The 14216-nt window shown below is 39.5% G+C and overlaps 1 protein-coding gene across 1 annotated transcript in view; it reads left to right on the top strand.

Moving 5' to 3' along the window:
- The first annotated feature begins 254 nt into the window (after positions 1-254).
- Positions 255-14216, top strand: part of TUBE1 (tubulin, epsilon 1) — a 15346-nt gene continuing 1384 nt past the window's right edge. The window contains exons 1-11 of the mRNA XM_010286874.1: positions 255-279; positions 355-428; positions 1699-1751; positions 4344-4401; positions 4988-5103; positions 6134-6255; positions 7616-7803; positions 9411-9586; positions 10333-10473; positions 12037-12177; positions 13079-13253. Coding sequence (XP_010285176.1) covers positions 255-279; positions 355-428; positions 1699-1751; positions 4344-4401; positions 4988-5103; positions 6134-6255; positions 7616-7803; positions 9411-9586; positions 10333-10473; positions 12037-12177; positions 13079-13253 — 1269 coding nt within the window. The remainder of the gene's footprint in view (positions 280-354; positions 429-1698; positions 1752-4343; positions 4402-4987; positions 5104-6133; positions 6256-7615; positions 7804-9410; positions 9587-10332; positions 10474-12036; positions 12178-13078; positions 13254-14216) is intronic.

Here is a 14216-nt window from a genome sequence, read left to right as displayed (position 1 = left end):
AGAAGGCCCGGCCTCACACACCCTCGCCCCCTAATGGAATGTTCCACTCGCAACAGATAGGCAGCGAGCGCCCGCAGCTAAATCAATGGATGGAACATTCCACCGCGGGAGGAAGGCGGGGGGGGGAGTAAAGGAGGCCGCGCCATTGGAAGAGCCCGCACGCCGCAACGTCTCCCCGCTCCTCCGCGGACGTTAAGGGGGCGTGGCTTCCGGGCGCCGAGTTCGAAAGAGGAGGTGCCGCCGGACGCCCCGCCATGACCCAGTCGGTGGTGGTGCAGGGTAAGGGGTCGTGGCGCCTAGAGCCCTTCCCGCCGTCCCGTTCCCGTGCCTGACCTGTGTCTCTCCCCTCTGCAGTGGGCCAGTGCGGGAACCAGGTGGGCTGCCGCTTCTGGGACCTGGCGCTGCGGGAGCACGCTGCCGTCAACAAGGTAACGGCACCGCTTCCCCACTCGCCTCCCGCCGTTGCTGGCCTGAGGGGACGGCGCGGCCGTAGGGGCGAGCCGCGTTCCCCACTCGCCGTGGGGAGGCCACGGTGGCCCTCGCTTCCTTCCGTGTTCTTCCCTGTGACTGCGAAGCACTGAATGTATTTGATTACATTAAGGCCACTTCATTACAAGCAGAAGTATCCCCAGGTTTTTATGCTGTTTAACTATTCATCCCTAAGTCAGATCCGCTTTCACAAGCCTTTCCACCTTGAAAAGCTCAGGATGTCTCCGCACAGGCAGGCGTTGCCAGGTTCGAGGCAGTGAGAAGAGACGGTTGTTCGATGTGAGTCCTTTGCCACCGGCAGTAAAGCAAAAAAAGCAGCCCACCAAAGCCCCTCTTTCTTTTCCACACTAGGACATGCCGTGCAGTGACTTACTGTGCAGTTGCACTGACCAAAATAGCAGCATGAAGAGGGCATAGGATTGTGCTGAGTACCCTGAGCAAAAATGCACTATTCCTGCCATGGCTATAAAGATACGATTTCCTAGTAAGCACTGTATGGTAACAATGATGAGCAGTCTTAATGCCTTCTGCTGAAGCAGCTGTAAAAAAGGCGATGGCTGAAGTTCATATGCATATGGAGAGTCTCTTCATTTTAGTGTTGTAGGGAACAATGACTTCCAAGTTCTGCTTCATCACATCTTTAGGAGTATGGTAAACAATCTCTAAAGTAATAATGTTAAAGTATTAAGACCTGCCAGGTCTCTTCAGCTTTATGGTTGGGTAAGTAATTTCCATACCACCCCTCAGCAGGGAGGTTAGGAATCACTGATACAGTGTGATGTGCTTTCCATTCTACAGAACTTCATGGACATTAGTATCATGGGCATGGATACAACTGAGTGTTGTATCAGTGATGAACCAAGTCAGCTAAACAGCAGCTATTCAATTTAATAATTGCATTGGGATCTTCAGTAAAATCCTAAATCTTTAGAAAGGAAGGAAGAGTAGTTGTTTAATCTTGTGCTGAAAAAATAATTTCCTAGTTACATCCTGCTGTCAGTTTTTAATATAAAGGTGATGCTTCAATTAAATGTTCTTTTTAGTGCTGACTATAGCTAGTTGGATTCAACATAGATGTTCACTCTGTCCTGAGTGGGGAGGTTTGACAGGTGACCTTCAGAGGTCCCTTCCAACTTAAATGATTCTATGAAAAAACACTGAGAATTTCTGATGTTAAATATCATCTTATGTTGTGTTGTTTCCTTTTAGAAAGGAATTTATGATGAAGCATTAAGCAGTTTCTTTAGGAATGTAGATACAAGGTAAGTCATCTTATCAAGCAGCTCATGAGTTTAACACAGTAGAGCAATGATTTTAGTACCTCCTCTTAACCGAATTTATAGTTTTCTTTGGTTTAGGTCATATTTAGAATGTGCTAGAGAAAGATGTTGCTTTTTTGTACTCTTAAAACACTATCTTTACCTTTCCATTAAAGGTGTGGAAAGTGTTTGGATTTGTTTTCCTTTCCTTCTGTCCCAAAAATGGACAGTCAGGATCTGATAGCTTTTGCCATTGTGAATCATGATCAGGCTGCAAGCCCTCTGAATACCAACTTAGCAGCACTTATTGAAGAGTTGTAAGAGGAATGGTATACAAGGTAGTCAGAAAAGGTCATGTCAGTTTTTAAATCCCTTTTATCTGACTAGGTTTTTTACACACAGAGTGGTGGCTATGTTTTTTTTTTTAAAGTGACCCAGTTCATATCTTAAGAGTATTCAGTCATCTCTCATCTATCCAGTTACACAAATCCTTGCAGTTTGCAAGAATAAAACAGTTGTGCACTTGGATATTGTTGTTGCATTTTAATTAATTAAAAAGCATTTGACCAGCCTCTGTTTCCTTCCACCATATGGCAAGGCTGCAGTACAGCATGCAATTTTAACTAAAATGGCATTGAAATACTAATTGTTTTGTCTCAAATTTTATCTCTTTGAAAGAACATGCAAGTGCATCGGAGTTTATCATTGCCATTCCTAACGGGCATTTCCTAGAATTTTTTTCTTACCAAGAAAATTTGGTTGTAAACAATGTCTATGTTTCTGTATGTGCCAGATGGAACCACCAAATTTATAACTGACAAGATAGCTGCAATAAAAACATGTGTTCTTTCTCTAAAGGGAAGGACTTATCCCACTGAATACTGTAGAAGTTTCAAGGAAGATTCCCCTACCTGTGAAAGAGAAAAATGATTATTCAAATATTGTCTTTTCCAGGAGCTGTTCATTTTCCTGTTGAAACAATTCCCACTTTTTACTGCAGCCTTGAACCATAGGGAGAGTAGTTTCAAACTCCTTTGCTCAGGCTGTGAGGTTCTGGCCTTTTGTTACTGTTGTGGGGTTTGTTTTAGTTTTATCAGAAAGAACCAGTTCACCTCCTGGGCCATTGCAGGCATAAAACCTTACATCATAAAAGGGACAAACTTCAGTCTTCTATGCTATGCCATACCACTTTTCAAAATAATTAATCCAGGTGGGTTGTCCTGTCAGAAACTGCTATGAACAACACTCTGGCAGAACCAGACAGATTTTTTTTTTTCTGTTACGGTTATTATTAAACTATGTAATATTGGAAATGTTCTTATGCAAATGTATGGTTTTATATTCAGAAATGCATGCTTTAAGCCTGGGGGATTCTAGGGAATGGAGGGATATTTTTTCAGCAATTGAATCCAGGTAATTGAAAGTATGGGCTGGCATGAAAGACCACAAAGACAATAATAAGAGGAAGAAGTGTTGATTTGGGGTTTGGTTTTTTTTTCATCTTTGAGGTTTTTTAGTCCTCGAAGAGAAATAGAACTTCTCTAGCTGGATTTAGTGGTGCTGTAGTGGGCTCATATAGAGAGTTCTGTAGTCTAGAGTAATCACTTGGGTACTGGAGGCTGCTGTGAGCTGCTCAGCTAATGAGAAGTGTTTGGAGAGCTTCTTTGAACAAGAGGGTGGAAGATCCTTGAGCAGTGCAGCCCCAAACTCTCTTCCTCTTGTTTCCTGATGGGGCTCAGCATGGTCAGAACATTTGTTGCTGTAGGGAATTTCAGCTGATGTTTTTGGAATATTATCATGGTTGAATTTAGAATAGTCTAAGAGATATTTTAAATTTAGGCTTGACCAGCCCCCAAATTAGGTAAATAATTGAAGGGAAAATTAGATCCATCTTCCAATTATCCCTAACTTTTTGCCCTGTGTTGAACATAGTTTGGCCAGACTAAATTATCTTATCCTTTAAGTGCAGAAGCACCAGTATTCATCGTGGAAAAAAATGTGATTGTACACAATGTGTAGTCCCTTAGGTTGACTCAGTACAACTAATCCTGGAAAAAAAAAGAATTTATCTGTCAGTCCAGCATGATTTCTGAACTGGCAAATCTTAATGGTAAAATAAGTCGAGCACAGTGCTGTGCTAGTGCAGTTATACTGCTTTCAGATCTTGAGCAGTAGCACAGTGCTGTACTATTCCTTTTGAAAAGCCAGTGGTACTATTTGGTGTGCCGAGTTCCATTATATGATGCAGACATACCACATGCAGGATAAAAGATAGTAATTTCAAGTTTTGGCAATACTTGTAGAATTACCACAGAGCAGAGGATGTACCCGAGAGTAAACTTTCAATGCTTATCTTTTCCACTTCCTGAAGTACTGCTTAGGGTATTTCTGACTGAGATAGTGTCCTGTAATTGCATTACTTTAGGGAACTATGAGGTCTTTCTTAGCAGCATGTTCTGGGTGTTTCTATTTGTTTACATTGTAACAGTCCTCTGAGCACAAAATATTAAGGAGGGGAATTTTATTCTAATACATATTGCCTTATTTTCTATTACAATTATGAGCTTAGGTTTGTTTTTTTTTTTTTTTTTCCAGAAGTGGTGGTGATGGTCCTGATATTTACAAAGGAAAAATCTGCTCTTTAAAAGCACGAGTAAGGCAATATATAAAGGTCGTTCTTTTTACATTGCATATTTACATCCAACTATGTAGGAATTTTCACAAGGTCCATATAATTGTGTATGTTTTTCAATACTACTATGAATAGTAAAATTTCTAATAGTAACTTTTATGGTTCTGTGGAGTAATGCAGTTTGCTGCCAGTCTTGCTGAGTAACTTAAATTATAATTTTAATAAAATGTTTGCAGATAGTACCAACCAAGTTTTTATTTGAATTTTCTAAGGAGTGGTTTCTTTGAGCCACCTCAAGTGATTAAGAAGCAAGAAAACTGGAAACATAATGCTTTAATTTCTTTATTCCTAAATATTGGGGCAAAATATTGTAATATTTTAACAAATTTGCATTATCTGAAATGCTGCCCTATTGAATGACTTCTAGCAAATCCGCCAGGGTGAATCTAGTTGGTCTCCCAGGTAACAACTAAAAAAAAAAGTTTCTCTGGAGCACAGGAGAAATAACATACATTTTATATTGTAAATAATTTTATATTTCTTTCTGTGATTATTTCAAAGAGTGGTTTGCTTACTGACTGAATTTTAATTCTTTCCTTTCTCAAAGGCACTGTTGATTGACATGGAGGAGGGTGTGGTGAATGAAATTCTGCAGGGACCATTGAGGGATGTGTTTGATAGCAAGCAGCTTATCACAGATGTTTCTGGTTCAGGAAACAACTGGTGAGAACCTCTTCAGAAAGCATTTCTTAGCAACTAATTAGATGTCATTTGAAAAGGGAAATGATAACAAGTAGCTTTCTGGTTCGTTCTACTGCACCTGGGGAGCTGCAGCATCTTACCAGTAAATTTTGGAGTCACTGTTGCCTGCAGGAGGCCTTTGAAAAGCCCTTTACAGAAGGATAATTGTGCTGATATATCATTTTGTCTAATTTTTTTCTTCCTCACTTTCTATTTTCTTTTTCAAAAGAGCCTGCTTTTTATTTTTGTTTCTTTGGTATTCAGCTGTTTCCATCGTTCAGTAACTAGCGATGAAGCTGTAACTAGTTTGAAACTGTGCAGCTAGTGTGGAAATGAGATATATGAATAAATGCACTTCTGATTTCTAAGCACCACAGAGTCTGGCTTTGTGCATATAAACTACATTACCTACAAGAGAAATTCAGAAAAAGATTGATTAATGTAACGAATTAGAAATTTTCACCAAGACCTTAACGCGCTTCTAATAATATCCAGTGTAGTACAGACTGGAAAGCAAGTCATCAGCAAATGTACCAAAAGAGACTGCTATACAGGGAATAAAGCATCCTGTAACTTCACCATTTAGCAGGCAAGTGTGCTGAAAATTAGGTGTTTGGGTTTTTTTTATTATTGGCAGCAACTGACTTGTATAGTACTCAAATGAAGATCAGTACACATGTTACATAGGGATATACTTATTGTTAAGGAGTGTATAACTTTCCATTTTATAATTACAATTTGATCATTAATGTGGGAGCTTATTTCCTTATCAGTTCAAAATAAAGGTGCACACTCCAAAGCTGTGAACTTAGTGCTTGCATCCTCAAAATTAAAACCATATCCTGACTCCCATATTCACAAGATGTAGTCACAGCTTAGCAACTCTCACAAATTAGGGGTTGCAGCCAGCTCTGGACTCCGAACTGTAAAATGTCAAATAGGAGGAGTTAAAATTAAAAACTGGAAGATTGGTTGTTGGATTTTTTTTTTAAAGTACTTTCTATATCTTCAGGGCTGTAGGTCATAAGCTGTATGGCTATCAGTACCAGGAAAACATTGTGGAAAAGCTGAGGAAAACTGCAGAACATTGTGACTGCCTACAGTGTTTTTTTATAATTCATTCTATGGGAGGTGGTAAGTAATTTTTTTACGGTTTCTATGGTTATACGGTTCATATGGTTAGTATGATTGCAGCAGCCGCAGGTAAAAAAGAAAAACTTGGATCTTGGAAAGATGTTCTATGTAAGTCCAATTAAGCGGACCTGTTATTATTTGTTCTGTAAGAGCACAGAGGACCCTCTAATTGTGAACTAAGGTAAGTGCTACCCAGAACAAAAATATAGTTAATATTTTAAATACTAGGCAATGAGTGGATCAAGACAGGTACCAAATACAAGGAAATACTTGAAGGTACCCTTCACTGATCAGAAGGGACAGTGGCCTCAGAAGACTGACATCATTGTTGTAAACAACTTGGTTTTGGTGGTGAGGAAAGAGTTTCCAAAAGACTTTGAAGGACACTTCTAATGTTGCTTAACTTTAGAAACACTCTGTTTTTCTATTTTTCTGCTACATAATTCGCTTGAATCTGGTCTAGCTACTTTGTTAATAAATCAGATGGTGCGGGGTGGGGGGTGGTGGAGTGAATAATCCCTTGCAGCAGCAATTTTGTCATTACAGTATTGCCACTAAGCCTTCCTACCCCAGAAACGTGGGGGAAGCATGTGTTATAGCTGGTTATGATGTGGAAAAAGACATAGAAAATAGCTCTAAATATGAAGCAGGAGTTTTGTGAAGGGCCTTTTTTGTGGCCATTTGCTTAATTTGAGAGAGCCTGCAGATACTGTTTCTGTTATTGCAGAAAATTGCTGTCGTGTTCATAGATGAAATTGTCTGCTGATGAGAATGTTAGCTGTCCAAGACAGAAAAAATACAGTTCAGTTCTCTGATTTGAACTCAGTGCTATGTGCTTAGTGCTAATGAGGAAAACTGTGTGTGTGTGCTGGGGGGAAAAGGGTTATTATGTTTTGACTGGAGAATCAGAAAAATTTATAAAACCCCAAAAGAAAAGTAAGTAATTGTTTGGGGCAGTTCAGTGTTTTTAAACACTGTTAAAACTGTTATATTTCAAAATTCAAATTAAAGATTTTAAAATAAGAAATAAAAATAACTAGGTCAGAAAAATGTTGGTTATGTAATAGGATTTTTTGGTTTGCAGAAACTTTTGAGGTTGTATACTTCATCCTGTCTGATATACTATGGGAAATACTTTTATTGCTTAGTTATTTTCCTGTCTGGGAAAAAACCTTCCTACCTTCCTGCTTAATTTACATCTGAGTAGCTCCCCTGTCAGACAAACGCTCCAGAAAGTGTTCATTAATATATAAAATTAAGAAGTTGTAGAATTTGTGTGTTTCCAACATATGAGACTTAAGGGTTATTATACCATGGGGAACCTTTTATCTTTTCTCATTCTGTCTTCATTCATAATTAGGGACAGGATCTGGTCTTGGAACTTTTGTACTAAATTTGCTTGAGGATGAATTCCCAGAAGTATACAGATTTGTTACTTCAGTTTATCCCTCTGGTGAAGATGATGTTATTACTTCTCCATATAACAGTGTTCTGGCTATGAAGGAGCTTAATGAACATGCAGACTGTGTGCTACCAATAGAGAATGAAGTAAGAAATAATCTATTTTTGTCAACTTCTTTTTTTATTACACTGCACATAGGAAGTGTTTCTTCTGCGTATTGATTTGAGTACCAAGTCTTAAAAAGCATAATTTAATTCTTTAATAATTAAACTCATAAGTCACTTGCAGGCTTTTAAAATTAAGATGGGTATCACTAAAAAGTTGCTCTGCACTTTCAAGGTAGTCTATAGTGATTCTTTTCACGTTTACTTCAAGGTAAACAGTGAAAAGCTTCTATTTACTGAGGCTGAGAGTCTCATATTTTTTTAGCAGTCAATTTGTGCGTAGTATTAGTAGAATCATAAAATCATATCATGGAATGGTTTGGGTTGGAAGGGACCTTAAAGATCATCTAGTTCCAACCCCCAGACATGGGCAGGGACACTTTCCACTAGACCAGGTTGCTCAAAGCCCCGTCCAGCCTGGCCTTGAACACTTCCAGGGATGGGCTATCCACAACTGCTCTGGGCAACCTGTTCCAGTGCCTCACTGCCCTCATAGTGAAGAATTTCTTCCTTATATCTACTCTAAATCTCCTCTCTTTCAGTTTAAAGCCATTACCCCTTGCCCTATCACTGCATGCCCTTGTAAAAAGTCCCTCTCCAGCTTTCTTATTAAGCCCCCTTTAAGTACTGAAAGGCCCATGTCCTTCTTATGTTGGGGGCCCCAGAGCTGAACACAGTACTGCAGGTGAGGTCTCACAAGAGTGGAGTAGAGGGGGAGAATTACCTCCCTTGACCTGCTGTCCACGCCTCTTTTGATGCAGCCCCGACACAGTTGGCCTTTTGGGCTGCGAGCGCACATTGCTGGCTCATGTTGAGCTTCTCATCAACCAACACCCCCAAGTCCTTCTCAGGGCTGCTCTCAATCCATTCTCCACTTAGCCTCTATTTGTTCTTGGGATTGCGCCGACCCATGTGCAGGACCTTGCACTTGGCCTTGTTGAACTTCATGAGGTTCACATGGTCCCACCTCTCAAGCCTGTCAAGGCCCCTCTGGATGGCATCCCTTCTCTCCTGCATGTCAGCTGCACCATACAGCTCAGTGTCATTGGCAAATTTGCTGAGGGTACACTCAAACCCAGTCCAGCAAGGGAAATGACTAACCACTCCAAATTCCAACAGTCTTGACTTTACCTATTAGTGATATGGGCATCACAGGCATGGCTGACCACACAAACCACTAGACTTATCTGAATCGAACTTTGACTCTCTTGATATTTGCTTTTGAAAAAAGCAAGAAAAAGTGAAATATATTTAGAAAATATATTTTTGCTTTCATAGGAATTATGAGAATTTACAATTTAATTTTAGAGCATTAGGATTTTGAATAGTTCAATAAAATTCAAACTTCTGAGTCAAGCTGTGTACATGTTTCTGACATGTAAGGAACAGACATTTGGAACCTTTGACTTTTTTAGTTAATTGGAATTGGTCAAAAGTTGGACTTACATGTATCAGAGGTTAAATCTTTGAACTCACAGTATCATGTCTTACCTTCTTCTTTAAGATTAATTGAAATTAAAAATTGGGGTACTGAATTTGAAAGCTCTGTGCTCAAGACTTCCTGTATGCTTTTTTTTTCTCTCTCAAAGTCTCTGTTTGATATAGTTAATAAAATTCATCAGATGATCAACTCTGGGAAGCTAGGGTCAACTGTGAAGCAAAACAGCTTGGTAACATCCAGTGCAGGCGGTGCAAAAATTGTACAAGAGAAGCCATTTGATGCAATGAATAATATTGTAGCCAACTTGCTGCTAAACCTGACAAGGTAAAGTTACAGGTCATTCCTCTGTAAAAGTAGTATTGCTAGAGGCGGTGTGTGCTGCAAATATGCAGGCCTGCCTCAACTCAAAGAATATTGTTTCCCATTTGATATGAGTCTCCTCTTTTTAAGAATTAGTTGCTAAATGTTTAAAATATTTGGACGTATTCACATTGCAGTGGTGTTGCTCTAGCCATGATAGTCTTAAAACTTTTTTTACTTCAGTTCTATAGGCAGAAGGATATTGTCTTCCATTAATGCTTGATGGACCCCAGGGAGATTTGCCTTTCTAGGCCAATTGTATTATTTTATAAATACCATCAGACCATTGTTGCTCCTAAACTGTCTTATTGCTGTAAGAAACTCCTGTTGAAATATACTTCTGGAGTATTGGCCTGCTTTTCCTTTAAGCAGGTTGTCAGGAATGCTAAGTCATGCATGTTTAGCCTATTTGTGAAAACTGGTATTCAGCAGCCATGTCCACATACTGAAAAAACAGTGCCAAAGACTAAAGTTGGGAAACTTAAGGTCTCATTCTTGATGATTAATTGTTCTATACGAGTAGTGTAAGGAAATAAGGTATAGCACTGTTACTGTGAAATGTGAAAGTTTAGCAGTTATACATGAACAGTTTCGTGAGTGCTATGTTGTTTTACTGTGTTGTTGTAGGGAACAACTGAAAAACAGATTTAATGAACATTTACCGTATAAAAGTAATTTACTTAGTTTATAACAGATTGTTAATTTTTCAGCTCTGCTAGGTTTGAAGGTTCCCTTAACATGGATCTTAATGAAATCAGCATGAATTTGGTTCCATTTCCTCGACTTCATTACTTGGTTTCAAGCTTGACTCCTTTGTATACATTGGCTGATGTTAATGTACCTTCTAGACGGTAAGAAAAAATTATTATGGAAGCTTTACATTTGATGCTTAATTTCTGATTCTTCCGTAGTTTTCATTTAAAAAATTACATTCTGTAGCAAAACTAAGGGTAGAAGTTCTAAAAGTTTTAAGTCTGCCACATTTTCATATTAGTGAAATTTTTGAGAACATCCTTTGTCCCTTTTCTCTGTAATGGTTAAGCAAGTAAACTTGAAATGTATTTTTTTTATCTCTGCTGGAAAATGCTTCTGTTGGAAAAATCTATTACTTAGATGATAGACAGAACCGACACCACAGGTTCTTTTGAGTAACAGTTTGCAGTTGACTCACAAAGTACTGTAAAGACAAACAAGGAATTAAACTAGACTCCATGGGAAGTAATGGCATCTTCGGTCTGGAGATGTAGTGAGTCCGTTTAACAGCTTATGGTGTCAATAAGCTGATGTTTATTTGAGAAAATTGTCAAATTTTGTGCTGTGATTTATCCTATTGACATGGCAGAAAAATAACCAGTTAAAGTAGACGTCACTGGTTTTAAATTCAGTCAGCAAAAGGTCCAAATAGTGGTAGAGGCAGCTAAAGGTAAGTGATGGAAGTATGCAACATGGAGAAGAGGGCAGGACCACCCACCCCTTTTCTGTGATAGCAAGTTGTGACAATCAGTTGGATCTCTTGAAACCATACCCTGAGGAGACAATACAGTGCTGGAGAGAAGGCAGCAGACTATGGAGAGATGCTCAGTCAATCACGTTTCAGAATGAGGTGGGAACAGTAGTATTTTTGTCTCCTTTATTTAGTTATTTTTTTAATAGGCAGATTGTGGCAGAGGTGATTTAAAAAAAAGAAGTAGAGGTGATAGATGCAGAGAGTTTGGAAAAAATTGGAAGAATAGCTTAGACGTTATGGGTTCATAGAGACCTCCTGAAGACACCATCTTTGATATCTCACAATACAGTGGAACTTGCTTAAGGCAGAGAGGAAGAATATGACCTACTGTGTCATCTTTTAAAGCAGTCATACATGATAAAATTCTAGTAAGTATAGTCTGTCTTTTCCTAAATCATTAGTCAAAATTAATACAGGCACATGATCCCCTGATCTTTTTAAATAGCAAAGTGTAACGAACAGATAATCGGTTCTGTAAGGGTCAGCAGCACTTTGGTATTCCTTGTCAGATCCTTCACAAGCAGTGAGATTGTCTGCTGAAATTGTCATATAACTGGAAGGTCAAGTCTTTAAATCCTTTTACATATTTTAATACTTTGTAACCACTGATCTAAAATTTCCTTAATAAAGGTATCTTTGTCCGTCCGATTCTCTGACTTCAGGCTCAGCAGTGAGTTGTAACATGAGGGAGAAGAGAAAAATGGATCTGGTCTGTTTTAAAAACTTCTAATGCAAACATATGTACCTGTAAAGGTTTGAAACTTTTCCCTGTCATCCATGGTCCCAGGTTTAATGTACCTTTATTTCCAGAATTTTATGAACTTTTAAACCCTGAAGATGGGCATTCTGAAGAACTTTTGTAGCCTGCTTTAATACGAGTAAGTAACTCTGTTTTCTTTCCACCTAGGTTGGATCAGATGTTTTCAGATGCTTTTAGTAGAGAACATCAACTAATTCAAGCAGATCCAAAGCATAGCCTCTACCTTGCCTGTGCACTTCTCGTTCGAGGAAATGTGCAGGTTTCAGACCTTCGTAGAAATATTGAAAGGTTTGTAATTCCACACCAAGTAGTCATGGTATTTGTTACTGAAACTGTTGTCAGATTATCCAGAGCACTCTTGCTTTTCATCTGAAGAATTTCAATACTAAATCAGTTTACTTAAAAATATTTTTCTTAATTTCAGAAGGGAAGAAAATAATTTCCTTAATGAGTTAGAATAAGTCACAGCATTCTTGGACTTCCAGATAAAGGGAGGCAACTAGATGTCCCTGTGCTGCTCCTCCCATTCTCAAAAATGCAAAAGAAAGCAAAGCCCAACTTTCCAGATTTCTCTTGACAGTAAGGGATGTTGGAAGAATAGGTTCTGTAGTAGAAGTTTGAGGGTTTTTTTATGAACAGAAGCCCTGCCTCTTTCATGGTTAATCTCATGTAGTTAGGGAATCATCCTTATTTTAACAACTCTGTATTGTTAGCACTGTTTTCTACCTTTTACACTGTTGATCTACATAGTTATAACAGGAAAGGCAGGCAAGCTTCATGTACAGGATGGATTTTACAAGTGGACAGGGACATGTGGGGAAAACTTCTGAGAATCAAAAGCATTTTACTTCTGAACTGTAGGTATACTGATTGTCCATGCAGAGCATTAATCTACCTCTCTCCTAAATCTGAGTGCTTGCAGTCCCTTTTATAGAAATAGGTGCTTGTAACTTTGCTTTCAAACCCTGATACATTAAATTAACAAAACAAAATCGGTGTTTGCAGTTTAATTTAAAAGACACACTGTTTTACTCTGAAGTCTAACAGGTCTTATGCAAAATTCTAGTTATAACTGCCTTTCTTAATTCTGCAAGCTTTAATGTTAACCTTTTCAGACTGTTTGTTAGCTAAGGAAATCTAGGCTTTGTGGTTTTTACTTTCCCTGGGTAACTAAATTTTTGTATCACAGGTTGAAGCCTTCCCTGCACTTTGTCTCCTGGAATCAAGAGGGCTGGAAAACTGGTTTGTGTTCAGTACCTCCTGTGGGCCATTCCCATTCCCTTCTGGCTTTAGCAAACAACACCTGTGTGAAACCAACTTTTATTGAACTTAGAGACAGATTTATGAAGCTCTACAAGAAAAAGGTACAACTGTCATCATTATAACATCCATAGCCACTAATCATTAGCATCTTGCATTATTGGGAAACAAGCCTTAGTAGCACAAAGGGACTGCTTAAAAGTAACAGCCCAAGATTTTTATCTGTGTTCCAGCAGCTGCTTCTTAAAAAGTGTAAACCCTTTATTAACTTGTACCTACCAGGCAATATACTTACAGCCTCATTGCTGAAGAAAGTATCTGGCCGATCTGCCTACAAGTTTGTGGTGAGTTGACCTCGGCTGGCTGCCAGGTGCCCACCAAGCTGCTCTCTCACTTCCACTGCTCAGAGGGACAGGGGGAGAAAATAGGATGAAAAGCTTATGGGTCAAGATAAGGACAGGGAGATCACTCACCAGTTACCATCATGGACAAAACAGGCTTGAATTGGGGCATATTAATTTAATTTTTTGCCAGAGTAGGAGAGCAAGAAATAAAACTAAAACCACCGTCACCCCACTTCCTTCTTCGCAGGCTCAGTTTCACTCCTAACTCTTCTACCTCCTCCCCTCCCTGAGCAACACAGGGGCATGGGGAACGGGGGTTGTGATCAGTCCATAACACTTCATCTCTGCTGCTGCTTCCTCCTTACACTCTTCCCCTGCTGCAGCATGGGGTCCCTCCTACAGGGTACAGTCCTTCACAAACTGCTCCAGCGTGGGTTCTTCCCACAAGGTAGTCCTTCAGGAAGAGACTGCTCCAACATGGGTCCCCTGTGGGGTCACAGGTCCTGCCAGACGAACTGCTCCTGCATGGGCTTTTCTCCATGGGCTGCAGTTCCTGCCAGGAGCCTCCTCCTGCATGGATTATCCATGGGCCACAGCTTCCTTCAGGGCACATCCATCGACTGCAGCATGGGGTCTTCTACAGGTTGCCACATGGATATCTGTTCCACCATGGAGCTCCATGGGCTGCATTCATCATGATCTTCTTCACAGGCTGCAGGGGAA

The sequence above is a fragment of the Phaethon lepturus genome, unplaced genomic scaffold (assembly GCF_000687285.1).
Source record: "Phaethon lepturus isolate BGI_N335 unplaced genomic scaffold, ASM68728v1 scaffold14955, whole genome shotgun sequence".
Classification (NCBI taxonomy): domain Eukaryota; kingdom Metazoa; phylum Chordata; class Aves; order Phaethontiformes; family Phaethontidae; genus Phaethon; species Phaethon lepturus.
This window is presented reverse-complemented; position numbering and strand designations above follow the sequence as displayed.